The sequence below is a fragment of the Aythya fuligula genome, chromosome 11, assembly GCF_009819795.1.
Source record: "Aythya fuligula isolate bAytFul2 chromosome 11, bAytFul2.pri, whole genome shotgun sequence".
Taxonomy (NCBI): Eukaryota; Metazoa; Chordata; class Aves; order Anseriformes; family Anatidae; genus Aythya; species Aythya fuligula.
This window is the reverse complement of record NC_045569.1, coordinates 19,111,026-19,136,637: the sequence shown is the minus strand read 5'-3', so window position 1 is coordinate 19,136,637 and position 25,612 is coordinate 19,111,026. Positions and strand designations below refer to the sequence as shown.

Genomic DNA, 25,612 nt, shown 5'->3' with positions numbered 1-25,612 from the left:
GGCCAGGAGGGGGAGGCAGCAGGACCCCAGGGTGGTGTGTGACCGTCCCCAGGGGGTTTCTGCTACCCCAGTGCCATAGAGCTGAGGTTGTGTCCTCTGCTGTTTGGCAACAGACACGGTTCTTTTACTGCTTTGTCCTCAAACTGTCAGGTTTCTCCTGGCTGCGGCGTTGGAAAAAGGGAAGATTGATGTGCTCTGAAGAGAAACTTGTGCTGACAGCGGGGAAATGCACTGTAGGTTTTGGAGAGTTAAACAGCAAAGTGGATGTGAGGGGTTTGGGAACCGGAGCTGTGAAATTTATTTTCCTCCTGTTATGATAGAAGCTGAAATTGGGAACGGGAAGGAAAATTGTCCCCCTCCCCTTCTGAGCCTGGGTCCTAACAAGCTTCAGGAGGCTCCTTGGGCTCCCCCATCTCCACGTACATCCCAGCACCCATGGATATGGGCAGTTAGCTCTCTGTTCGCAGTGATAACCGAGTTTCCAGATCACCGTTGAATATTGTCTTTTAAAACTGAACCAGGCCAGAAGTTATGCAGGGAGGATTTAAAGTCCTGAGGTGATCGAGGCCTTGGGATTATCCAGCTGTGGGCGCTTCTGTGACTGAAAGGTTTGCCATTTCATGTTTTACTTTACCATTTTTAACATCTCCTCAAGCCTCCCCTCTTGCCCGCTGTCATCCACATGGGGCTGGTCAGCTGGCCATCCTGATAAGGTGCCTTTGGGGGTGAAGTGATAACGTGCTCCGAGCTCCCTGCATCTTCCCGGGGAGCTGAAAGCCTCTCGTGGGGTGATAGAGGCTGGAAGTCATCTGCAGCGAGCTATTAAAACACTTTCCCATTAGTTTGCTTTGTTGCCGTTTGGAATTGTCTTCTCTTCCCCTGTGTGCTGGCTCATTATTTCTCATTAATTCCTGGTTTGTGCAATTACCTGGGAAATGCGGGAGAGTTGGCAGGAGTTTGATGAGCCTGACTTCGCTTCTTGGGGGCAGGCGACTTGGTTATAGTGCAGCACGTGAGAGCTGCACCTCGTGGGCCTGGGACGGCAGCCGGGACACAGGCAGCAGGTCTGGGGCTGGGGGCTGCTTCTGGAGGAGCAGAGAGGGGCCGAATATGTAGTTTTCAAGTGCCTGGTGGGCCTGAACACGGAGATATTCTTGGCCCGAGTGTTGTGTCTGTGTTGTAGGGTGGCGCTGAGCATCCTGCCCCGCAGAGACACCCCAAACAAGGGAGCAAACAAGGGAGGCTGTTGGCTTCGCTTAAAAACACACACACAAAAAAAAAATCAAAAAAACATACACAAAATAATCCTAACTACATCCCAGGGGATTTTGCTTGTTGTGCAAGCTCTCAGCCTGCAGAGTGAGCGTGTCTTGGGACGTGTCAGAGCAGCGTCACCCCGCAGAAGGCTTCGTTGCCCTTTTTCTTGGCAGGCAGCTTTCAAGTGAGAGCGGAGGCGCGATCTGCTCCCTTCCTGCAGAGGAGAAGGCGACGAGATAAAAGGTCTGTCACTGATTAAAACATCACAGTTCAGCTGCTTGTAGCTTGTGTTTTACTGGCAGATAAGTCATGCTGTCAGCTTCCCCGTACGAGTGCTCCTCTTTTTAGGGATTGTTTTTGTACCTGGGCTTCCCAGCTGCTAACAGGGGCCTCGTGGCTGAAGCTGGGTGGACTTGAGGCCGAATGGGCTTTACCTGCCCTCCTCCTGCCTCTTTTACTGTCAGGAGAACCGCAGCACCTCACTACCAATAGCAGTGGCAGGGCTTGGAAGATTTCTGGCCTCGTTATCTTATTTGTGCTGTGAGGAGCAGGGAAATCTCCGTGCTGTCAGGGAGACCTAGCTGCCGGGCCAGCTGTGTGGGAGAAGAAAACCCCGTGAAGGGGATTGTGAAAGGGTTTTTCTGGCTGCTGGCTCGGCTGTGTGCTTGTTCCTCAGCTCTACACGTGCTGTGGGATTCCCTGCAGGAGCCATATGGGGTGAGGAGGAACAGGGGAGAGGTCACTGAGGTCTGGGCCCCGTCTGCAGCCCCACAAACGCCTCTTCTGGGCAGTGCCCGTGGAAAAGTCCAGCTGCAGAGGCAGAAGGAGCTGCGTTTGGGGCAGCGTGGAGCACGTCCAGGGCTCACAAACCCCGGTGGCGGGGCCAGGAGCCATCTGTGGAAATACCAACTGGGCCGGGCACGGCTGCTGGAGGCTGTGGCAGCAGATGGCCAGAGACACCCCGGGAGGGGACAGGAGGCGTTGGATGAGGCCACATGAAGCGATTTCGCAAACAAGCTTTAGGAACGAGAGCAAGGTGGGTGTTGCCATAAGAAGGTGGCTGTAGGGCAATTTTGGGGAGCTCAGGAAGGATCCTGGAGGCACAGAGGTGGGCAGCAGCACCTTCAATTCGGATGTAGACGTGCCTCGTTGCTCGCAAGGTGGGCTGAAGGGAGGGGACTTGGCTGGGCCATGGCCTGGGGCCTTTCCTTCTGCCTGGGGCAGAAGATGCTGGCGGTTCTCTCTGAGGTCTTCTGGCAACTCAGGTGTCTAGCTGCTGCTGCAGAGTGCTCCCCGTTGTCCCTCTCTGTGGGATGACTGCTTGGGTGCTGCACAGTTTTGTGCTCTGTGCCGTGGGATGGCCACGGAGGAAATTTCAGAGGTGTGTGAGGGCTGTGACAGAGCCGTGTACATGCACGTCATCTCTGAGGCTGGTGGGGATGTATCTCCCTCTACGGTCAGATGTAAGCAATCTTGTAGGAACAGAACACGCATCAAAATACTACTAACTCGCTATTCCTATCCTAAAGCCTTAGCGATGTTGCCACGTCTCTTGTGCAGGCAGAGCTTCGAAATCAGATCCAGTCTGAATAAGCCGGCGTAGCAAAAAGGGAGAGAGGAGTTGATGCCTTGATCATCAGTTGAAGGCAGAGGGATGAGAAAGGTCTTTGATGATTAAGATCTTTGATCTTTAGAATAATGAAAAATTCAGAAACATGAGATGTACTCCATCCTAGCGCAATTTCTTGGATTTTCTGGGGGTGAGAGTGTCCTCATGGTGCCTTTACATTATGGGAACAGGCAAGATCCCGAGCTGAAAGCATTGAGGGTAGGAGCTTGTTGCTCAGAGGCCACAGGTGGCTGATCTGGAAGAATTACTTTCTCTGGTCTTTTACCATAGCTGTTGTACAGATTGTGTCATCTTCCAAGCTGATGTGTGTTGTGGCTGGGTGGAAGGCGACAGGTCTGGTCCTGCGGCAAGTGAGCTGGCACAGAAGCTTGCCAAAATGCTGGCTCCTTGGGGTGTCTGAGCAAACCCTCCCTGTACTGCTCTGTAGCCAGGCCCTGCAAGGCTGTGGCTTCCTCCTAATAATGCTCCACGTGGCTTGCACATCCACAACACCGATTGCTGGGTGAAGAGAGTGGAAATCAAGCAATCCCTGCACATTTTGGGTATGGCTTTCCCTTTCCGTGGCTCCAGGCAGCAGCTGGGAGAAAGTTGCTTTGGAAAACAAAGCTGTTGGGAGCTGTTTGTTTAGACACAAGGCAAAATGAAAGTGGAAAACATAGTCTGTTCCCCTCAGCCTCCCACCTTCTTTTTGTTTAAAACGTCCACGTTGCGATTTGCTTCCAATAAACAAAAGATGTTTCCTACGAGCTGGTGTTTGCTGGTAGGGGAATGGGACTTATCAGAGGCCAGGAATCCCTGCTCGTGTCTGCGTTTTCAAACTGGAGCAAGAGTTCATAATTTTATAGACCTTTCAAGGAACAGATTTCCTAAAGCAAACAGTGAGGAACTGTTAACTTATTGCCATGTAAAACAACAGTGTAATAGTCTGATTGCACAGAACTAATGGCTTTATTATTCTGTATCACACTGGAGTGGTTCGGGCTGCCGGGAGATAACGTACCTTACCTTTCCCGAGACAGCTTTGCAGCTGATTCCGAGGAGAAGCCAATTTTAGGTTCTTGTGCAACGTCTTTCCTTCCTAATGAGGGAGATAAGGACCGTGTGGGTGCTTTCTTGCTCCAGCCCTCCTCCAGGATCGCGCAGGAAGGAGCAGCTTTCAGAAAAGCACGGTGAAATTTGTCTCCGCAGGCTGAGAGCCACCAAAGTCTCATGCTGCCCCTCTTCATCAGACAAACCTCGAAGGGCCTCAGCTTTCCCAGCATCTGCCGGGGGCATCCCTCTGACCTGTTTGCCCTTCGGAGGGAAGAGGACAGCGACGCAGGTTCTCCCACCCCCAGAATTATGCGTGGTGAGGGCTGGGGCTGTGTCTTTCCCTAGCCCTGTCTCCACGTTGCTCCAGGGGGCATCAGCTGGACAGGGTAGGAGCAGCAATCCTGCACCTTGTGAGCCTTGGAGGAGTCCCCAGCAGCGTCCAAGCCAGGACCAGGGCTCAGGTGAGCTGCTGCAGGAGCTGCTGAATTGTTCAGATCTCTGTGTGAGCAGAAATGACCTTGGGGTACCTGGCACTGACATCTTTGGATCCCTTTTATATCCAGGTTTGCCCACCACCCACAGTAAAACCCCTGTAAAACACGGACCACCAGCATCACCCCCTGCTTGTTTTGTGCTGTCAGCACCGTGGGCTTCTCCTCAAGGACAGGCTTCTGATCTGCAGTCCTTTGGAAGAGGAAGATGTTTGGCTGCTCCCAGCCCAGCCTGCAGCCCCTGCCAGAGCTGCTAAATGGAAAGGGCTGGTGCAGAGCTCCTTGGCACCCTGTGCTCGCTCGAGTGCAGCGTTAACTCCTCGGCTGTGCTGGGCAGCTCCTTGCTGCAGGTACTGGGAGCCCAGGAGGATGTGTGGTCGCAGCCTGAGCTCCCCCTTGCCCTGCTCCTGCAGCCAGCACGTGTCTGAGGATGCCTGCCTGGCGCCTGGGTGGGATCTCCAACAGATGCTTGCACAGTGCCCTGGCCCTCCTCCAACTCCAAGTCATTGCAGTGACCTCTGCTGAGCCCTGTTTGTTCAAAGGACCCATCTCCTGCGTTCCTTGTTTTTTTTCTCCTGGTTCTCAACTTCTACACGGCGAACTGGGCTCGTTCCTGGCTTCCCTACACAGGTGCATGCTGGAAAAACCCTGCAGCAGCTCCTTTGGGCTCGTGGAAGAAATTCTGTGCGAGGAGAGCTGTGGCTGGTAATGAAATAGCTTTGCAGTGACACAGTTTCAGTGCTGCAGTGTGTCTGTGCTGGCTTTCAGGTTGTTCCTGGGCTAAAAATATGGCCCATTAAGGCTCCTGGAACAGGATGTAACCATGTTCTGAAGACACTTTATTCCTTACGTGTTACTGCAAAGTGATTTAACTGAGGCTACATTTGGAGACCTGCCTTCTAGGCTCAATTTCTGATTTTCTCTGCCCCCCCGAGACGACAAGAGATGCAGAACCTCCCCGAAAAGATGAGCTTTAGGGGTTTCACCACCTCGCTCGTTTGAAACTGGACGCGCTTGGGATGTGTCGAACAAATGGACAGTGGCCTTCCTCCTCCCCGGGGACGGCTTTGACATGGATGGGAAGCTACAGATGGGGCCCGAGGCAGAAATGCAAATCGGCAGGGCTGTGATATGAAGCATTTGGCAGCGTCGCCGGCTTAAAAGCTCCCTCCCCACGGCTGCTTGATCCCGCTCCCTCGCTTGTGCTGACACAGCTGGTTGGGGGCCGTGCCGTGAACCGTGCGAGCGGAGCTTTGGCCTCCAAACGATGGGATTAGGGCCTGAGCTGCTGGCACCGTGACGGTGCCGAGCCCCGGCCCTGCTCGGAAGCAGCCCTCGGAGGTGTGCTCGCAAAGCTGCGATCGCACCCGGCGGCTGGAAGCTAATTAGTGTTGAGAACCCTCTTTTGTTTGCTTCTGAAGACAGCGGCTCCTCGCCTGCCTGCCCAGCTCCCCGCTCGGCGTCGGGACAGCGTCAGCACCGGGGTGCGAAGCTCACGTTACGCGGGGAGAGTTCAGGCAGGTTTGGTTTCAGCACAGGTCTCGTCCCCGAGCTGTTCCTGACAGGAGAGGCGATCGGTGTCAACGCGGGCCCGGCCCCGAGCCTGCTAACAAAACAGTTCTGAGGGGCAGAGCTCCCGCGGTAATGAGCTCAGCGGCGGGTTGCCTGCTTTCCGTGGATGAAAAGGTCAGATCTGTTGCCTGGGTGGTTATGTGGAAAAGGTTTTGTTCTGGAACAGCCTGCTCCCCGTCAGCTCCTGGCTGCCGAGCTGCCAGGCGCGGCTCTAAATAATGTTTTTTTCCTGCCTTTTCCTCATCAGTGCGTGCCGGAGAGGTATTTGCTGCCTGCTGCTTTTTCTCAGCCTTGCCACCGCTTCTGTTGCACCCAGGTAACTGCGAGCATCGACCTGCACACAGGGGCACGTGAGGTCCCTCCTGTGCCTACAGCAGCCCTTTCCCACTTCTTTTGGGGTCACAGACCCTCCCCAGACCTTCCCAAAGGGTTGGTTTCCTCTGCCGCAGCCCTACTGTGGCAGAGGGATCACAGCTATGGACACGGCTTGAGGTGGGAGGTGCACAAATGGACCCAGAGACCAGTTTGGTTTTTTTTTAGGGTGAACACATTCATTTAAGGCTGGGAAGTCCTGAGTTGAGATCAGCAGCTTGGGCAAACTTTAAATGCCCCAGTTTTGAGCCAGCTGTACTCGGAGTTTGGTTTTAATCACAAGTTTTAACAAATGGAGTCTACTGGAAATGTTCTCAGTGAAACACCCTTGTGATTTTTGTTTTTTTTTTTTTTCTCAGAAGCCATTAGCTGTCTTCAAGAAACAGTTTTTTAATTGGAGCCATGATAAAAGCAGAGCGGCAGTGGTTGTGTTGGAGCTTAATTTATTAAACAGCTTTGTTTTTTAATGCAAAAAAAAAAAAATCTGTAAAGAAAAAAAGAAGCTGTGCAGTTTAAAAACTGTCAAAATAAAACCTCCAACTTTGAAGTCTTAAAATACTTTGGGAAATGCTGAATGTTTTTGACTGGTTGTATGGAACAGCTGAACTGACTTAACTGGAACAAAATTAGAGGAACAAAGAGGTTTTGTTTGCAGAGTGTATTCTTTGCCCTTTGACAGCGCTGTCTGGCTCGCAGGCTGAGGTACAGGAGCAGGTCCCCGTCAGCGTCCCCCCTGGGCTTTCCTAGGACAACTGCGGTGTGCTTCGAAATGCAGGCAGAAAAACTCCAAAATCGTTTTCCAGGAGGCAACATCAGGTCCCCCTGCATGTTTTTTTTTACACCGTTGTGTGCTGGGGGTCTCCCGGGGGAGTCACAGATGCTGGTTTTGTTCGCAGCTTCTCTGGGGCTGCATCTTCCACCCTCAGTCCGTGGGAATCTTGTTGCTGGTTTCAGTACGCCAGAATTAGGGCTTTTAGGGTCTGAAATAGTTCTCTCTTCTTACCAAGTAGCCAGCTTGTAGGAGTGGTAAGTTGTAAAGTAATCCAAAAGTTGCCTTGGCTGCCCCTGTGGCTGGCCTGAGGGCCCTGGGGCGTATTTCCCTGTCCTTAAGGCTGCCTTGATCTATTCTCAGGGCACTGAACAGAGTTTATTTCTCATTATTTCCCCCCTGAGAGCGATGGGAAGGTGTCAGAGGACGGGAAGCCCTGTGTGCCAGCTAAAACCATGAGCAAAACATCATCTGGTTAGCAGCAGCCTCGCTGGAGTCTCCTCCTCCAGCCTGCAGCGCTGAAGGTCTTCGCGAAGAGGTGGGACTGGAGGTAGGGCCAGCCCTGAGATGGGCTTTAATTAACGTGACGATGGCAGGGAGCTCTCGGGGGCTGATTGGCATTCACTGCAGCAGGCAGCTGGCGTGCTGTGAGATGTGGCTGCTCAAAACTGTCTGCCAGCCCTGTGGAAGAGGGTGCTAGCTCTCTAGCACGGGTACCCGAAGCAAATACGTGTTTACCTTTTCCATCGCTGCCTCGAGCCAGGCACAAACTTTGTTCATCAGCATTCGTGTCCCTTTGACCTGCAGGTCCTGAGTTGCAGCCCCGGTGCTCTGCCGGAGCAGATGCCTGCTGAATTCGGTAGCTTGCTTAGAAATAAGCATCAGCGAGATGTCAGAGAGGTTAGGCTCATTACTCGATCTCATTAATTCTGTGGAATACCCTGTAGAGAATATGTTAATATCCTTATTCTGTTGACATATATTAACATATATAATAGTTGTATAATTGTTGCTAATAATTGCAATAATAATAAGCTTCTTCTCAGAGACAATCAAAGTGGATATTCAGATGCCCCCATAGGCGCTGTTAAATTCCCGCTGCTGTACAGGAAGGTGCTGCGTGTGCACAGCTTTCTGCCTGCTTCTACCTGTGAGCAGCACGATCCTGGGAGGCCACATTTCACAGGTATGGGGCAAATGTCTTCATCTGTGCTGGTTGGATGTGCCGGGCAGCTTGGGTCAGGAAGTTCCTGTGCTTTTAGCTGGAAATTACTGTTCCCTACCCTGGCATTTGCTGCCATTCAGCAGAAGCACGGTGATTTGATGTGTGAATGCTCCTGTTCCACTGCAGTGGTGGAACAGTAAAAAACAACAACAACAACAACAACAACAAAACATTGCTTAGGCCAGTTCTGCTTTGCCTTACAGAAACATTACTGGCTGTGATAGTCTCATCTCAGGGTATCTTCTCTTAAAGACCTCTAACTCGAAGCTTTGCAAGTACCTACCCCAGATAAGATAAAACCTCTTACTTGCACCTGCTGTATTTGCCTACACAGTTGCTATCCCATTAGGCCAAATCCTGCCATGTGAATTATAAAAGAAAACCAAGGGGTCCCCTGGTTTTCAGACCCCTGAGAGAATTTGAAGGCAGGTGGAGCTGGACAGCTTCTGTATTAGGATGTTGTTCTGTTTCCTTACATCCAAAAACAGCAACAAGCACATGGAGAGCAAAGATTACACTGCAAGGCTTGGCTCAAAGGGAATAGCTCTGTATATATTGAAAAATCCCACCCTGTGACACATCAGAGAGCCAGATATGGGGTGACAAATCAGGAATATGGCAAAGAAGGAATATCCTGGATTGTCCAAAGAAAGATTAACTTCTCAAGCCAGCTTTCACTGATGCAAATTGTCAACCACTGTGTTGCAATAAAGAGGGGAAATAACAAACTATGAAGTGCTGACTGGTAAAGGGGGAATCATCTAAAGTGCTTCATGTTGCAAGAGTTCATGAAAATGGTTTTGAAATGTTCTGCTGCATTTACCTTACCGAGGCCAGTTCTGCCAGCTGGCAGGTGCTCGTGGCACCGCATCGTCCTGGGGATGTTTGGGGTGTGCTAGAACATCCCGTCTGTGTCTCAGCACCCAGAGCAGGTTTGTAGTGCCACCTTGCCACCTTCCTTTTTTTTTTTTTAATTTAAAAAAATCATCCAAGGATCCTTGTAAGCTGTGTTCAGTGAATGTTTCATTCATTAAGCTTGTAATATACAACACAGAGGCAATTTTTCTTCCTTCCTAGGGTGACCCCACTGCTCTGTGTTGTAGTTCCCTTGTATCTGGGAGCTATATTCCTTTGCCCCATGTCACAGCTCCCGGTTCCTTTATGAATTGCTCTTTCTTGATCATTCTTCTGTGCTTATCCTTACCTGTTTGTTTGGTTTGTTTTTTAATAGTCCGCATTAAGGCTGTGATTTCTTTGCATCCTGGGCTCAACCTTTGTTTTTTGTGAAGCATCTAATGCACTTTTGCTTTGATCCTACAGCGAGACCACCCCAAACGAAATCACCCAGCCTGCAGTCCCTATTGTACTAAAGCTCAGAGGTTTTGATTTTCCCATTTTTTGCCAAGACTCTGCTGGGCCAGGTCCAAGGGGTGAATTCGGGCACCGCCCAGCTTCTCCAGAAATTTGGTTCCAGCTCCTATCTTTGCATCCTCTTCCCTCAGCCTAATTAAAACCTGCTGTAACAAATGCTGTGAAGCCAGCTGCAGCGCTTTGGCAGGTAACAAACGTGGGGCAGTGAAACCTCCAGCTAATCCATCCGTGCTATGAAGTCATAAGAATCTTGTTAATTTTTAAAAAGCCCTTGATGCCCACTAATCCAAATCAATTTTCATTTCTTTCATAAAGTCGTGCTTCCATTTAGGCTTCAGCTAAGAATTACAGCTAATTTGTTCGATTTTATAACAGTATAATTGAAAAAGTGATTTTAATGTCCTGGCAACCATATTCCCTTTCTTTGGTTGTTAATGAAAGAATCCATTAAAGTTAAATGATTTGGGCACGGATTCAAGTTGAATCGCCTGAATATTCTAGGGGAGTGTTTCTGACCATCTGCTGCTCTGTCATTGGCGTTTGTTGTAAATGGGACCGCGAGAAGGACTTCGCAGGTCTTGTTCGAGCCATTAAGCGTAAAATATCATTTTAATTTTCTGATCTCAGTGTAAATAGTGGAAACACTCGGGAGAGTTGGTGCCGTTCTGGTCTGCGGTATCCTGCGCTCGTAAATATCTCCTGAGCTGTGCTTCCACGTGCTTTTCGGGGCTCTCGCGGCTGTTCTGATCGCACCGCATCCTTCGGCAGCACGGTGCAAGTCCCTTTTAATGACAGGCGAGGCAACGGGAAGTGGAGCCCGAGAAGGGGAAAGTGCACGTGTTGGAGGAGCGTTTCCCCGCTGCCTGCAGTCGTGCCCCTTGTTTCTGTCTGGCTGCAAACGGAGCTGTGCGTCCTGGTGCAGGGTTGGTGAGTGTGGACAGAGACAACCAAGAAATTACACCGGCTGTTGTCATCATCATCCTCCTTCACAGGCCTCATACACCCAAGCAAGGGCAGATTCAAAGGGCCTGTGTTCTCCTTTCCCTGTAGCACACCCTTCCTTGTGTCCTTGTTTTTGAGCTTTCTTGCACTCCTTGGTGGTGCTCACCATGCCCACCCTGCTGGGAAGCAAATTGGGCACTGAACTGCACCGTGTGGTCCCCTGGAGACTGTGCTGGTGTTTGCCGGGTTTGTGCTCATGCCTTGGAGTTGGGAGAGTCTTTGGGAGCAGACGCTGTCCTGCATTGGAAATTAGAAAGCATGGCCCAAGTTCTGGAGGTCTTCAAAAGCAGAGGTGGCCAGGATGTTCCTTCACTCTGCAGCAGGGCTGCGTGGGGCATTGGTTATACCAGATGATCTTGAAATTCTTTCATAATAATGAATTCTTTCAAAATTCTAATACAATCCTTAATGATTATATGATTTTGCCTATATCAGCCTGAGGTGCAGAGGCTGAAGCATCGTTGGTTGAGAGGATACAGGTTTATTTGGTGCTAGCTTCAGCCCTGCAGTGGGGATGTTGTTCCATCCCTCTGTGCCTTGATTTGTTTTTTTCCCAAGGTTTGAAGTTGGATGTGCTGCTTATTTTTTTTCCTCTGTAGGGTAATGAAGAATTGACAGATGAGATACTCACTGTTGGAGCTGAATATTATTCCATTTATTGTGTTCTTATTTATTTATTTTCTGAGTCATAAAGTCACTAACTGAGAGGAAACCAGCCACAAAATGTACTTGGAGTTTTAATTATAGCCCATAGGTGGAGGATCTTTGTGTATTTTGTCTGATAATATTAGTTTCTAGTTAAGTGACTATTCTCAAGAGGCATAACGCTGAAGATTGTATCGTATTGCATGTTTTAGCTATCTCAGGCGTTGAAAGATGAAAGTATATCCTAAAAATATGCTAAACTTAAATAGTTCAAGTACAAAAATAGATAACATTGTACCAGGAGATCGGTTCAGAGTCTCCTGTGATGTTTGCAGATCAAACGTGGCGATGATGCATGAAATAAAAACAGGAACTTCTGCATCTAACAGAACCCAAATGACTGGATTTCCTCTCTAACATCGGCGAGAAAATGCCAAAAGTAGTTATGTGTTTAAATGTTGCCCACGAAATCATGCAAATCCGAGCCAGTCATTTTAGCTTGATGGAGCCCTTTAAAATGGCAAATATCAGGCTTATTCAGCTCGGCAGCAAAATTACAGTTACCTCGGCAAATGGGCCTTAGACTGTTAACACCAGCAGATAGCAAAAATAGCATTTAATAACTTTCATTACAGTTAGTGTTTCTAGGGCTTTGGGGCTTTGCTCTTTCAAATAATTTACATAATTTGCAGGTACAAGCTGCTGTGCCAGACTGTCCATCTGATTCTCTCTCTGATCAGAGCATATTAATGCACTTGTTTGATGGTCTGTTACCAATAATTACCTTGGATTGCATTAGGAGCATTTCCAACGTTGCAGCTGGTCTGTATTTTTCGGTAAGTGTATTTCAGGGCCCAATTACAGGACTCTGATGCGTTATTGTTCCAGTGTGTTTGTTCAAGCTTGTAATGTTAATCTGCCTCCACACTGTACATTTACGAACGCGAAGCCGAGGCCCTGTCCTGAGCTCCCCGTGCGTCCCACGCTTGCAGCAGCTTGGGCAGAGATGCTCTCAGCTGTTCCCTCTTGGCTTTTCAAGAGGAGAAGGGTGACAGCTCGGAGGAGGAGGGTTCTGCAGAGATGTTTGCACGCCGGGTGCTTGGCGTGGAGCAGGTGGGAAAGGGGCAGAAGCAGCTCAGCCCTCCCTGGTTTGGGCAAGGTGGGATTGCAAAGTGGTTTTCAGGGGTTTTAGCCTTTAACTCTGGCACTTCAGTAACTTCTTCAGTGCAAGGAAGGCTGCTGCTGATGTTACTGGGGCTGCTCCCCCTGCGCTGCTCCCAGCAGTGGGGACAGGACCTGAAGAAGGCTTGGCTTAACAAGCCTAGATTTTAGCCTCCTCTTGCCTTCAGCTGCTGTTTCAAAAGCCTTTCTGGGGTCAGAGAGGAGGAAATAACAAGGACTTAACCTTCACGAAAGAGTCAAGCACTTCAGCATTATGATTGCCATTGACAATTCAACTCAATGAATAAATTATTGCTGCTATCGATTTGTTTCATCTTTCTGGACCATTTGTTTGCAGGAGATGCATTAGAATAACACACACCTCGACGAAACTGAGCTCTGCTGAGGGCTGGTTCTGCATTTATCCCTATCTGGTAGTCGTCATCTGTAGATAAGGGGCTTTGGCAAACCTGATGATTGAACTGAAGCGTGAGAGCACTTCTTCCTTTGTAGAAGTCAGCTCTAGCCTTTGATGGGCCACTTTTGAGTCAGCAAGGTGACATCCACCGTGGGTTGGTGGCTCTGGTCCTGGGCAGCTGCAGCTGGCTTCAGCATTAGGGGCATCAGAAACGTCCTTAAAACCACTGGGATGGAAACCTTTGCTGCTGCTTTATTTCCTTGATGCCTGGCGCGTGGTATTTATACTCAGAGCTACTCGTTTACCCGGGGCTTTGGCAGCTTTTGCTTTTTACCGAAGTGAATCTAGTCATTAACCTATTTACCTTAATCACAGCTTTAGATGATAACATCACGCTTTGCGGATGTGGTGTGTGAGCAGTGATGTGGCGTTGTGTTTGGTTTAGATAACGCCTTTTTTTTCGTGCCATCCTTTCTGCTCCTGTTTCTAACCGGGGGTTTGAACAGAACAAAGACGAGGGCCTCGTGCCCAGCGTGGCTCTTTAGGCAGAGCTGCATTTAGAGCCTGCTACAACAAATCGATAAGTTGTGATTAATTTAACTTTTAAATGGCAGGGCTTTGTATACATGTGAAAATATAATAATGGACCGCTAGGATGGCTTCGGATCAATGTCCCGAAGCCACAAAGCCTCGTGAAGAATTGTGAGAGGCAAAGATCCTTATAATTAAGTGAAGCAGAGCTGTAGGAAGAGAGTATCTTTGTTGGCAGCGTGCTCCCTCCGCTGGGTTTGTTGCAGTAACCGGGCTGCTTTCACCTCTCCAGCGACCCCACAGCTCACCTGCTCGGATGGATGCAGTTAGTAGGGCTTGGGTGTGTTTGCTCCCAGGTAGCACTTCACTCAGAAGACTGTCTGGACCCCGATCCTTTAAAAACTTCAGAGCAAGGCGCTGTGACCATCCTACAAATGTCTAAAATGCAGTTCCTGAGCTGTCATCCCTCTGCAGCCATCGAAACCAGCCGAGTTGGTGGGACCAGCCAGCTGCTGGGCATCTCCATGGGTTCATCCTCACCCTACAGCACTCACCCTGGGTTCGTACGTGTTTGGGGACACGAGGGGCCCTGCAGCAGCTCCGTGCAGGGTGTGCAGGGCACGGCACCGTACCGAACCCCTTGCACAGGGGCAGCCAGCATGGGGCGAGAGCGCTGCAGGCACCCGGCTGCTCCTTTCAAGGCTGGGCTCTGCTGGGTGACAGGGATGATCTGAGAGTCCCTGGCTGCCGGCTGGATAAATATCCCCGCAGCAGTGGGAGGTGGTGCATTATTAAATAAACCACCAGGCCCTGCTACGTGCAGGAACAGGGTAAGGCCTGTCCCCCGCTGGCAAGGGCTGCTCAGCGCTGGGATCGCTCAGCTGCGTGTGGTTACCGAGTGCTAATAAAATGAGCTTTCCAGCAGCCCCGAAGGTACTTTTAGGAGCCTCCTGTTCCAGAGAGGCTGAGCACAGGCTGTAGGTGTTGCTTTCTTATTTGCAGCTCGCTCGTGTTGCCTTACGAGCTGGAAAGCTCCAGTAACATCTGGTGGTGGTGCTGGGGAGGGAACGTGAAGATCTTGACCCCTCCGTCTCACAGGTCTCGTTACAGCTGGGTGGAAGAATGTTTCCTGGGGGGGAAAAAAAAAAAAAGGAAAGAAACCCTTGGGATTTAGGTGCACAACTGGTCTTTGAGATGCTGATGGAGATCATGGAAGCTGAATTTCTGTGAACTGGAGCCTCTGACCCCACAGCTCCCTTGGCCCTGCTGTTGGTGCTGCCGGTGCTGAGTGCTCAGGGTGCAGCCTTAGTCTGAGATCTCTGTCCAGATTTCTTTCTGGGTTGCTCCTTGGCAAGTGCAGTTGCCCTAAAACGGGCTGAGACCAAGCTATTGACTTTTTAATTGTCAGTGCATAAGCTTCCCGAGAAGAAAGAGGGCTTTGTGTTGCTTTCATGGGGACATGCTGAAGTATAGCTGCTCTCTGACTTAGACAATGGGAACTTAAAGATTTTCTACGGCTCTCAGAGCATCTGAAGAGCATCAGCAGAAGGTGACATTGCGGCAGAATAATAGCACAGTAGTCGGCTTGTTGATAGGAAAACCCTTTGGAAGCAATAACTCCGGTTTTCCTTTGGTGCTGTTCACTCCCACTTAAATGAGATTAATTGTGCTGTTGAGTTCCCCGAGCTCAGCATCCAAAATAAATACATAAATTAAGACAGGCGACGGCGCCGAGGCTTTAACTGCGCCTTGACTCCCTGCCACCACCCGCGGGGTGCGGAGGGGAGGGAGCAGCCCTCCTCCTCCTCCTCCTCCTCCTCCTTCCCCCCCTTAGCGCTCTGCATCCCGCAGAACACACACGACGAGCAGCCCCCTGCCCCGTCCCAGCCTTTTTCCTCGCTCCTCCTGGGATGGTTTTCCTTGGCCGGAGCCCTGCAAGGTGCACGAGGAGCTCCCAAAGCTCCAGATGTGCTGGGGATAGGAAAGGAGCTGGCCGGGCTCCAGGCTGCGGGACCTGCAGGAAAACCGCCGGCTGCCAAGAGCTCCAAGTGATGTCAGCCCTGGAAGTGTGTCAGGTTCGAAACCCTTGGACTTTGCTCCCTGTGAAGTATTAATCTCCCAAGGCCTGCGCTGTAACGGGTCCTGTCTGGCTCGGCAAAGCTTTGTTTGCTTTGGGTTGGAAGCGTTAAAGGGTTTTTTTTTAAGGGGGGGAGGCGCTGGAGGCTGTCCGCGGGCTGGGCTGGATCCTGGCCCCGAACTGATCCTGGGGCCCCGCTCAGCCCTGTCTTGAAGCTAAGGTCTGAACTTTGTCAGGGCTGCCCCGTGTGTCTGACAGAAGGGTTTGGGGTAGGTGGTGGAGAGCCCAAAGTGCCTTGGGACCTCAGGTCTCGCAGGGTCTCCTCTGGTCCTGTGGCTGTGGGGCTCTCAGGGCAAGCAGGGCAGCAAATTTGGGGTCTCTGCTGCAGGGTGGTGGGTGCCCCCAAGCCATAACATCAACACCTTGTTGTTGTAGCAGTGTTTTGGTCACGGTGCTTTTACTGAGTCAGCTGATGGAACAAATCCCTCCTGATGCCAGCCGTGTGAGATGCTCTACGAAGAGGCACAGACGCACCGATGGCTCACACAGAAGGGCCTCCCCTTTTCTTTATGCCAGCGTGGTTTTGTTTTCCAAATAATGACCAAAACACAACTCCTCCTCCTCCAAACACAGCCTCGCGTTGCACAGTACCCTTTTATTTGCTTGTGCTGCCCAGCAGAGCTCAAGGACGCGTTTACTGCCGATAGCCTTAACTTCCCCACAAGCATCTCACTTGTCTGCGTCCTTCCTCCTCGGTTTAGGTGCTGAAATCCCAGGGAAGGGAAATAACCGTACGTACGAGGAGACAAGTGGTTTTCTCTGCTGGTCTGAGCCACCGAGAGCGAGCTCCCACCTGATTTATGGGCTCGGAGCAGCGCGATTCTTGATGGGAAAACATTGCTCTGAGGGTCTTGCCTCTGACCGAGTAATTACACGTCAGGAATCTGTCAAACCTCGCTGTGCTGCGAGCTCGTGCTTCACCTGGTTATTTATAGCCCGGTAAGCGTGGAAAGCAGAGGATTGATTCTTTCTCCCCTTCGCTCGATGCCTCCGTCTGGTGTGAAGGGAAGGAGGTCGCAGCAGTGGGCGCTGGCGCTGCGTTGGGATGCTTTGGGAGGGGAGGCGTGGGCTGGAGGTGTCTGCTTTGGGGTTGCTGCAGAGGGCAGGGGACAATTCTGTGCCACAAAGATTTCACATCCTGCGTTCATCCGAAAGGCCCTGTTTCTTTTTTTGCCACTCAACAGGAGGCTTTTCCATTTATTTGGCTGGGCCTGGACAGCGGAGGTGGATGGAGCGGTAATGGGAGCAGAGGAAGTGATGGAAGTGGATGTGGGAAAAGAACATTTTTCTCTCGGGCTGTTCTATTTATTTATTTATTATCGCATAAAGTATCCTAGGTATTAGCAACAGGGGAGAGAATAAAATACCCCTGCAGAGCTGGGGCCAGAGAATATCAAAGCAAAGACCCTCCACTTCAGGGCACGTTAATAATGTTTCAGTTCCTCCACAACTGTGTGCGTGCATATATGTGCTCTCTGTACCCATATGTGCACAAATATTTATTTGCATGTATATTTACAGTCTTGAAGCCACTGCTGACTGCCTCGTTACAGCTCAGCAATTTGCTGGGCTTCGCGGGGCTCGGTATGAGCTCTGCTGGTCACCTGGAAGGACTCAGACTGTCCTGGTCCTCTCTCTCCCTGCAATTTCCCTCTCTGCTTTTGGCTCCTTTCTCCCCACTCCCCGTTTTGCCTTCCAAAGAGTTATTGTGAGATGTTTTCAGTTGTCTTAGGTAATTTCTGGGTACTGGTGGGCTGGCACATCTGTGATACAAAAGCCTGCTTTGAGTGTCCGTGCAGTGTCACCCTCCTTAGGGGAACGCTCTACGGGGTTTTGTGGCCCTCAATTTAGAGATCCATGAGCCGAAAGCTTCCAGATCTGCCGGGCTTCAACACTTGAAGCTGCATCCAGGAGGAGCCAAAGGCAGCAAGCTCTGCAGCTCCATGGCACGGGTCTGTAGCCGAACCACCTCAACCAGTAAGTGGGAAGGTTTCTGGCTCAGAAACCCAGCTCCGTGCTGCCAACATCCCTTGGAGGAGCCGTGTCTTCTGGATGATGGAGATGGCTTTTCTGGGTGGTTTTCACTGCATTTGTTACTGCTCCGGTACGTACGGAGCTGAAGGGGAGCAGGAGGCTGCGCGTGGCTGGGTGTTGGAGCAGGGTCGTACCCAGTTCTGTCACCGGGAGATGAAGAATGGAAGTTGGAAACAGTCGGCAGCTTCTGTAAGCACTTAACATTCCTGATTTCGTTTGTCTTTGATCTCGCTTGGAGTAGTTTTACTCCCTTCTGATCCTTTCCCTTGAAAGGGCTTTTATCTCATTGTCAGGCTGGCTAATTTAGTGCGGTGTTTTGAACCAGACCTCCTCCTACGTTGTCAGAGCCTGGAAGGTATTTTTTTGCTTCATCAGGGAGAGCTTCTGCCGTTCTGTGAACACCGTAGGGCCGCAGGCTTTTTGCAGTGCTGCTCCAACTGTGTGTGCAAAGGGCCTGCCCCCCAAAATTGCAGTATTTTGGGGGGGGATCCTTTGCCGGTCCTTTCTCCTCCCTTGATCTAGCAGAGCGAGGCCTGAACCAGCCCATCAGGACGGCGTGGGTGAGCCCTGCAATCTGGAGCTGAGTTTTGCCCCTTTTTTCTTTAACATAAAAACTCTGGCACTGAGTTTTGCCCCTTTTTTCTTTAAGTACCCCTTTTTTTTCTTTAACATACCAACTAGAAGCCTGGACCCGGCCAGGTTTTGCCTTAGAGGAAAAGAGCTGGGCGATATTTAGGGATATAGAACCCTCACCGTGTATTTTAAAAAAAACCCCAAGCATTTCTTCTACCACGATGCTGTTTTTACTTCGCCGTGAGCAGGCTGATATTTAAAAGACTGAAGTTTGAGAGGCTGATAATTGCTTCCTACCGACCTGTGCTGGCGTAGGAAGCAGCAGCGCAGAGCTCGGCTCTATTCCTGGCTCCCTGAGCCAGCCAGCTGCCCCTTCTCGCTGCACCTTCTGCAGAGGAGGAGTAATTTCAGCAAAATGCCATTTTAATTGCGGTCTGAGGGAAACAGAAAATAGGACAGAGACTCGGGCTGTGCTGCTGAGTGACGAGGAGGAGGGCCTGGCACGGAGCATGAGCCCGTGGAGGGTCTGGAGGGGCGAGGACAGCCACTGGGTGCCTGGTGGCACAGGGGATGCCCGTGTTTTGGGAAGCTCTGCGAGGATGAAGGTGAGAGGAGGCACCTCCAGCATCGGTGCCCGTGGTGCTGGGGCTGCCGACGGGTGTCTCTGGCAGAGGGGTTTAAAGGAGGAGGCGAGGGGCCATGCACTTGTTGGGAACTTGCTCCATGCTTCGTTTTTCCTGATTCATGCAGTTTTTTTGCAGCGGCTGTTCTGGATGGCAGGCTCCCAGTGGCAGCATCTTCCCAGAGCGCCCCTTCAGCTTTGTCCCCACTTCTTCTGGCTTCCTGTGGAGTCAGTGAGTGAGTTTTGTAGCTTGCTGTGATCCTCAAAGGCCTCCACAAGCACGGTGTGGCTGGGGGCTGCCTTTCGGTGGGTTGCAACCAGCACTCAGGGCAGGTCTGACGTGTACCTGTCCCTATCAGCTTGGGTGGGCACAAAACGAGCCCTGAGCATGGGCAGGGCGAGCTCCTTCCCTCGGGGGCACCTGTAGTCCCCGACACACGCCTCGAAATTATTCCATCTCCCCGCACGTGTAATTCTGTGTGTCATTGCCCCTAATTGCCCGCTTAACACACGCGCCTTTAAAACGCGGCCCTTTTATCAGCAGTAGGTAGTAGCAGGTTTAATAGGGTGTTTGAATTCCTATAAAATTAATCTGTAGCCTTCTGCGATAGGAGACGGGCAGGGAGCCATGTGGTTCGTATCCAGTGTTGATAAACTTGTTATAGAGGCAGGAAACATTTCTGATTGGAGCGGTGACAAAATAATTTGGAGCGGAGCCATAAAAAGAGTGGATGGCGATGGTTTGAGCACGGCAGAGATTGAAATTGCTGGTGTGTGGAAGCAGCGCTGCCAGCTAACATTGACTTAGTGTCTCTGGAGAACTCTAACGGCAAATGCATTTTATTAATGGCAATATTCTTGTAGGAAACGCCGAGCCTTGTTTCGGAGGTGGAGCTCTCCTGCGGGGACGTGGCTTTGGAAATGGGCCAGCCCCGAGCCCTGCTGAGCTCCTGGCTGCAGCAGGAGGGGTGCACGAGGGCAGCGGGGAAAATTCGTCCGGGGCATTTGTTTTGGGTACGGGGCACGTTGTGAACCATTCTTTTGTCAGCTTTCCTTTGAAATGAAAATCCCACGAGGTGAACTGGGTGGTGCTGCTGTTCTGGGTTCCCAGCTCTTCCTGCCAGTTCCCCCTGAGGACGTTTTGACCCATTCCTGCGTCTCCTCTGAACCCATTTGCTGTTGGCACGGGGTTCCCAAGCTGGGCTCGAGCACCCTGGCTTGTGCTAGCCACCTCCTGGGGGCTCATCAGCCTTCGAGGAGGTTGAGGTCTGCAGCACGTGGGAGGGAACCCTCGCTTCTCCCGGGCAGCTCTGCCAGGTGAAGGAGAGGTTGGGGCTCTTGCAGCATCTTGGGTGTCTGCTGCTGCTGCTGCCCTGCCACCTTCCTCCAGGTGCTCCTCTCCGCTTGAACCCAGCCTGGAAAAAGCAAGCAGGGAGAGAAGAGGCGCCTGCTGGGCACGAGGGGGAGCAGCAGAGGTGGTGCTGGCTGTGCTTGCAGCCCGAGAGATGTGTGATGGAGAAACCCCCAAGGAACCACTGTCTGTTTTTCTTTGCAGGGAGGCTGCTGGAAGGGGATTCTCTGGAGCTGAGCTGTAGTGCTGGACCCGCAAAGGTGATACTGGAGCCCAACCAAGCCGTGGTTTTGGACTGCAACCTGGCCCCCGTTGAGCAGGTGATCAATGTCACGTGGAAGAAGAATGGCTTTCCGGTAGTGGAGCAGGAACATCTGCGTGTGCTCCCGAATGGATCACTCTTCATCTCGTCCCAGGCTGTGGCAAAGGACAGCAAATATCCCGAGAGGGCAGGCGCCGAGGGTAATTACTCCTGCGTGTCTCACAGCTCCCTAGGGGCTGTCACCAGTCAAACGGCTGCTGTCAGATTTTCAAGTAAGTGTGTTTCGTGTTCGTCTGCTTTTCCTCTGGTCTTTGTACAGACCGTTACCACCCAGAGAGTTGAAGATAAAGTCTATGAAGTGAAATCGTACTAATGACGCATGGGTGGGATTTGGGATAGCACCCAAATTAGCTGTGATGTGTCTCCCTTGACCCTCTGTTAACATCCTGTGTGACTCTCCCAGGTAAGTGCCATCAGCCACGAATTAAAAACAGGACTCTCCTCGCTCTCCAAAAGCCTGCACTTGTTTTTGCAGGGAAATCAACACTTCAGAGCCTCGAGTCAGCACTGTCTGCATGGGAAGGTGGCTCTGAGAGCTCTGGCAGCCGCAGCCAAGGCTGTGGCGGGCTTATTTCCCCCTGATGTAGATGAGGAGCACTGCCTGGAGTCTGAGCATCGTCTCTTTTATCAGAATTGATCACTGAGAGGTGGGCAAGTGGAAGTGGGTGGCTGCGTGAGGGCAGAAAGCACTGGAAACAGGCCAGGCTGTACACAAAGGGGTCCAAGTTCCCCTTTGTCCCTGCTTTTGGTCACTAGCTTAGGTCTTAGGTGCTGGATTTGGCCATACACATCAGCCTGTCCGTCTGCAGGTTGCTCTTGGTCTCCTCTGGGCTCCTGGTGAGCAGGCAGCACAACTTGGGAAGGGGCACAGAGGGGATTTGGGGACTTGGATGGCGTGCCCAGGGCAGAGCCCAGCAGCTGGTGCTCTGGGAAGCAGGTGAGTGCGGTAGGTGCCAGAGGGTTTGCTCAGGTGTTGCTGCAGGAAGAATTTACTGAATTCAAGGGGAAGAGCTCGACAGTGAAGGGCAGTGCTCAACAACTCTGGGACAGGCGTCTCTGTGTGTCAGAGAAGCTGTGTCTCCTCTTGGAGTTAAGGCTTTGTTTTGAGGTGAATCTCCCTCTCTAATGGAAGAGATGAAAGAGAGGGCTCTTCAGGCTGGTCTGCAGTTCAGACTCAGAACAACACTCTAAGATCTGAACTGCCGAATCTTTGTGCAGCGTTCAAGAATAAAATTCCTTTCTGTGCAGAAATGGCTACCGGAGCTATTTTAACTACGTGAGTGTCAATAAATGATTCCTTGACCTCCCAAACAAGAGAGGTTGGAAGATAATGCAAGCACAGAAACGCTTCTCTCTAGTCCAGCTGCCTATGTAAATGCTGCTGGATGCGGCTGCATGGGGCACCCTGAGGTGCAGGCCTGAAATGTGTTTCCAGGCTCGGGAAATTGGGGCTGAGGTGCTGCTGAACGTGTTCAGGGCTGTCGTAGGTGAACGTGCAGAGAGGATGTCTGAACATCCACGTTACACCGTGATGTATTTAACATTTGGGTGCCCCAGGCAGGGGGCGCAGGTCTGGCCAAGCACGTGTGGCCTCTGTGAGCATGGCTGTAGGAAGCAGGAGTCCTGACAGCAGCCGAAGGCTTTGCCAGGTCCGAGGATCTCTCAAAAACAGGAGGCAGACTGGAATCACCTTTCCCTTCCCCTGCATTTTTCCAGAGGAGCCAGAAACGAGGAATTTCAGGTCTCTCAGAAACGAGGAATTTCAGGTGAGCTCCCTGCAGCTTGTCTCTCCTTGTGCGTACTCACATCTTACTGCCATCTGCACGGGAAGGTGCTGCTCCTGTGGCAAACACACGCACCTGATGTACAATATTCATTCCCAGAGGGAGAGCAGCGAGGGAACTGATTAATGAAATGCATCTCAGGCTGTGTTTTTTCGGGGTTGGGCAGAAGCGCTTGCTGCATTAGCATTCAGCTGGTGCAAACGAGGATCCTGAAGGCTTTTTTTCCCTGCTGGCTGAATGCAGCAGTCTGCCCAAAGTTGTTTACGTGTGGATGGAGTTCTTCTTTGTGCTGACTGCCCTGGGCTCTGCTGACCAGCACGAGGCAGAAGAAGCAAACCCGAGCAGCAGGAAGGCTTCGTTAGCCTCAGCCCCTGCTCCCAACCCGGGCAGGAGATCCTGAGCTGGGCTCTGCGCTGCTCAGCGCTGCAAAGACAAGTAAGAACATTTGGTATTCATAATATCGAGTCATCTCCTGTGGCTCTTCATGCTTTGAGTCGTTTCTTTGTTCGTTCAGTCCTTGCCCCGTGCAGGCAGAGTACCAGGAGGAAGCTCCGGGCTGGCCCAGCGCCTGCTGCAGTGGGTGTGCGGGCAGTCTGGGGGGACTGGGACACATCCTGCTGGGCTCCCCTGCAAGCAGGAGCCCCGTGGAGGTGGGGATGAGCTCCTCTCCTCCTGCCTGCCCGTGCCGTGCCTGGTCCTTACCGGCTTTATTCAGCAGTGCGTGCAGGAGCTAAGTGAAACGAGTGGCCTTTGTCAGCGCTTCTTCTACTCCGCTGGACACGGTGGAGTCAGCTTTGCCCTCCCGATAGCCCCAAAAGTGAGGGCAGCTCTGGCATTTTCCCGGGTGAGGGCTGCTGGTTCCCAGCTGGGAAGGGAAGGCGTCAGGCCGAGGTGAGTGGGGAGGTTCGCAGAGGCAGATCGGAGCAGACAGACGGCGTCCCCGGAGAGCTGGATTGACACAGGCTGCCCAGGTGACGGCGGAGCGCCAAGAGGGATCACCAAGTTGTGGGTTGCTGGAGGTGGTTACGGAAACGGAGTGAAACAGGGGCAAAAACCCCACGGCTCGTTTGTCTGACAGCAGCTGCCAGAATGCATAAGCCTCCCGTTACACACGCAGACAGGAAAACCGCGCTCAGCCCATGCTTGAGCAATCAAGGTGGCCTCAAAGGCAGCCCTGCTGCTGTCGGAGTTGCCGAGAAGACGTTCACGTGTGTGACAGGGGTGCAGCCTGTCACCTGGGGCACGCAGGACAGCGTTGGGCCAGGGCTCGGATTGCTGGGGACAACCACAGCCGGAGGAGGAGGAGGCCTGGGGAGCGCAGCCCTTGTGGGACAGGTGACGGTGGTGACTGGTGGCTTTGCCACGTGCGGCGGTGACCCGGTGTCTTGGCCACGTCAGAGCCTTCCAGGGAAACCTAGAAACACTGCGATGACCTCCATCCTTCCCCTTCCACGTGTCAGCTCGTGTTGTGCTGGATAACCGTGCGACACAACAGCACCCTGCGGCTCTCTGCTCCTCGTCCCCGCCTACTGAGACCCGTGTCACCGACCACAGCTCGTGGTGGTGGCAGGAGGAGGGACTGAGGGGTCTTGCTGGGCTCACACCTGCTCTGTGCGCAGCCGGGGCGGCTGAGGAGGGAGGTTTGCAGGCTTTCCCCCCCCGTGGAAACACCAGGGGCGTTGTTGTAGTGGTGGGAAGGTGTAGCTTTCTACCTGCTAATAACTACATCGGCGAAGATTTGTTAAAGCTGTTAATTTAGCTTAAACATTTTGTGCGAGGGAGGTTCTGGAAAATTACAGTAATTGTAGCTGTCAGATGAAGACGTCTGCTGTGCCTGCAGGGAACGGGCCCGCACCGCGCGGCGCTGGCAGCAGCTGACGGCGAGGTTTGGTGTTGCTGCAGCTGGCGGAGCAGCCCCAGCAGCAAGGAGTGCACGTGGACGCCGGTGCTCCTCTCCCCGAGGAGAGCTGCTCTCCGTGACGCACTGCGTCTGAGAGAACGGGATTTGGGCTTATCAGAAGGGTTCATTTTATGGGTTTGATGCTGTTTTGTGGATTAGGTGCGGAGCTGAGTGGAGACCTGTGCGCGGAGCCAGGTCTCGGTGGGGGTCTCTGCCTGCTTGCCACCACTCTGGGCAGAAAACTTCCAGCAGAGAACTGCACGAGCTCTGGAACATCATCGGTGTGACTTCTGGATGCTGTTTGCAGTAGGTGAGGAGCTGGCATCTGTATGGAGGCAGGATTGAGCCCCACAAAGCTGGGCAGCACCAGTCCTGTGCCCCTCCAGCCCTGCAGCCTGAGCTCTGGCTCTGCCTCCTCCACCCTTCGGGGCCATGGCAAATCACCCCTAGGGCTTCCTGCACGTTTCCCTGCTGCCTCCCCATCCCATGTAGCCCCGTATGTGGTCTCAGCGGGGGCTGGAGTTGCCCCCACCTCAGAAACACCGAGCGATGATAAGGAAAGGCACGCGGGGAGCGAGCACGTGGAGGCTCGGGGGGCAAAGCGCTGTGGGAGAGAGCAGCAGGCTGGTTTCAGAAGGCCGAATTCCTCGCATAGGCAGCATTTTCTGCCCGGGGTGTAGTGTTGCTGGCTGGCAGCTTTTCCAAGCTCGGGGCCTCCTGTGTGGATCAGCCCGGGGGGGAGAGGGGGAGGGCGCTGGGCTTCCCGTGCTGCCGGCACCCAGGGCTGGGAGCCTTGGCACCGCGGCTCGGCTCCAGCTGGGTTTAAGGTGCCAGCAGCAGGGGGAGCGGTGCAGAGCGTGGTGCTGTGGCACGGTGCTGAGGGCGAGCTGTCCTGGTGCTCTTCACACCCGCAGTCTGAGATTTTTACTAAGCACAGACCCTCCCCAATACCCCTGGGGCCCTGGAGCGAGCTCGAAGCCCAACCCTGAGCCTGTGCCAGGCGTCTCCTGCTGCCTCTGTTCCACCCGGGCACCCCTTCTGTGCACAAAAGACCCCAGGAGAAGAAACTCCTCTTCCCTGTCCCCTCCTTCACCCATCAGTGCGTGGCCTTCGCAGCTGGGCTCGTTCAGCTCCTTCCAGAGCTCCCAGAGCCTTTTTTTTCCCATCCTGGCCTCAGCAATCCCCACGAGCCCTACCCTGATGCTATCAGGGCACAGCAGCAGAGCTGCCCGGTCCCCAAACCCCACCACCAGATCCTCCAGGCAGGGTTTCCTCGGCCTCGCTGGGGCTGAAGGAGCCGCGCTGCTCCTGGCCGCCGCGCTCCCTAATCAGGGTCACCCTTTAGTCACGCTCCTCCACACCCTAACGAGCAATCCGTCACGGGTGCATTTCTTGGCTCTGGGCTTTTGAAGA

General features: G+C 52.4%; 1 protein-coding gene across 1 annotated transcript in view; it reads left to right on the top strand.

Annotated features, from left to right (window-relative positions):
- The window catches only part of IGDCC4 (immunoglobulin superfamily DCC subclass member 4), an 80,582-nt gene that overhangs the window by 9,190 nt on the left and 45,780 nt on the right, over positions 1-25,612 (top strand). Inside the window, exon 2 of the mRNA XM_032195009.1 lies at positions 20,398-20,727. Within this exon, the coding sequence (XP_032050900.1) occupies positions 20,398-20,727 (330 nt within the window). The remainder of the gene's footprint in view (positions 1-20,397; positions 20,728-25,612) is intronic.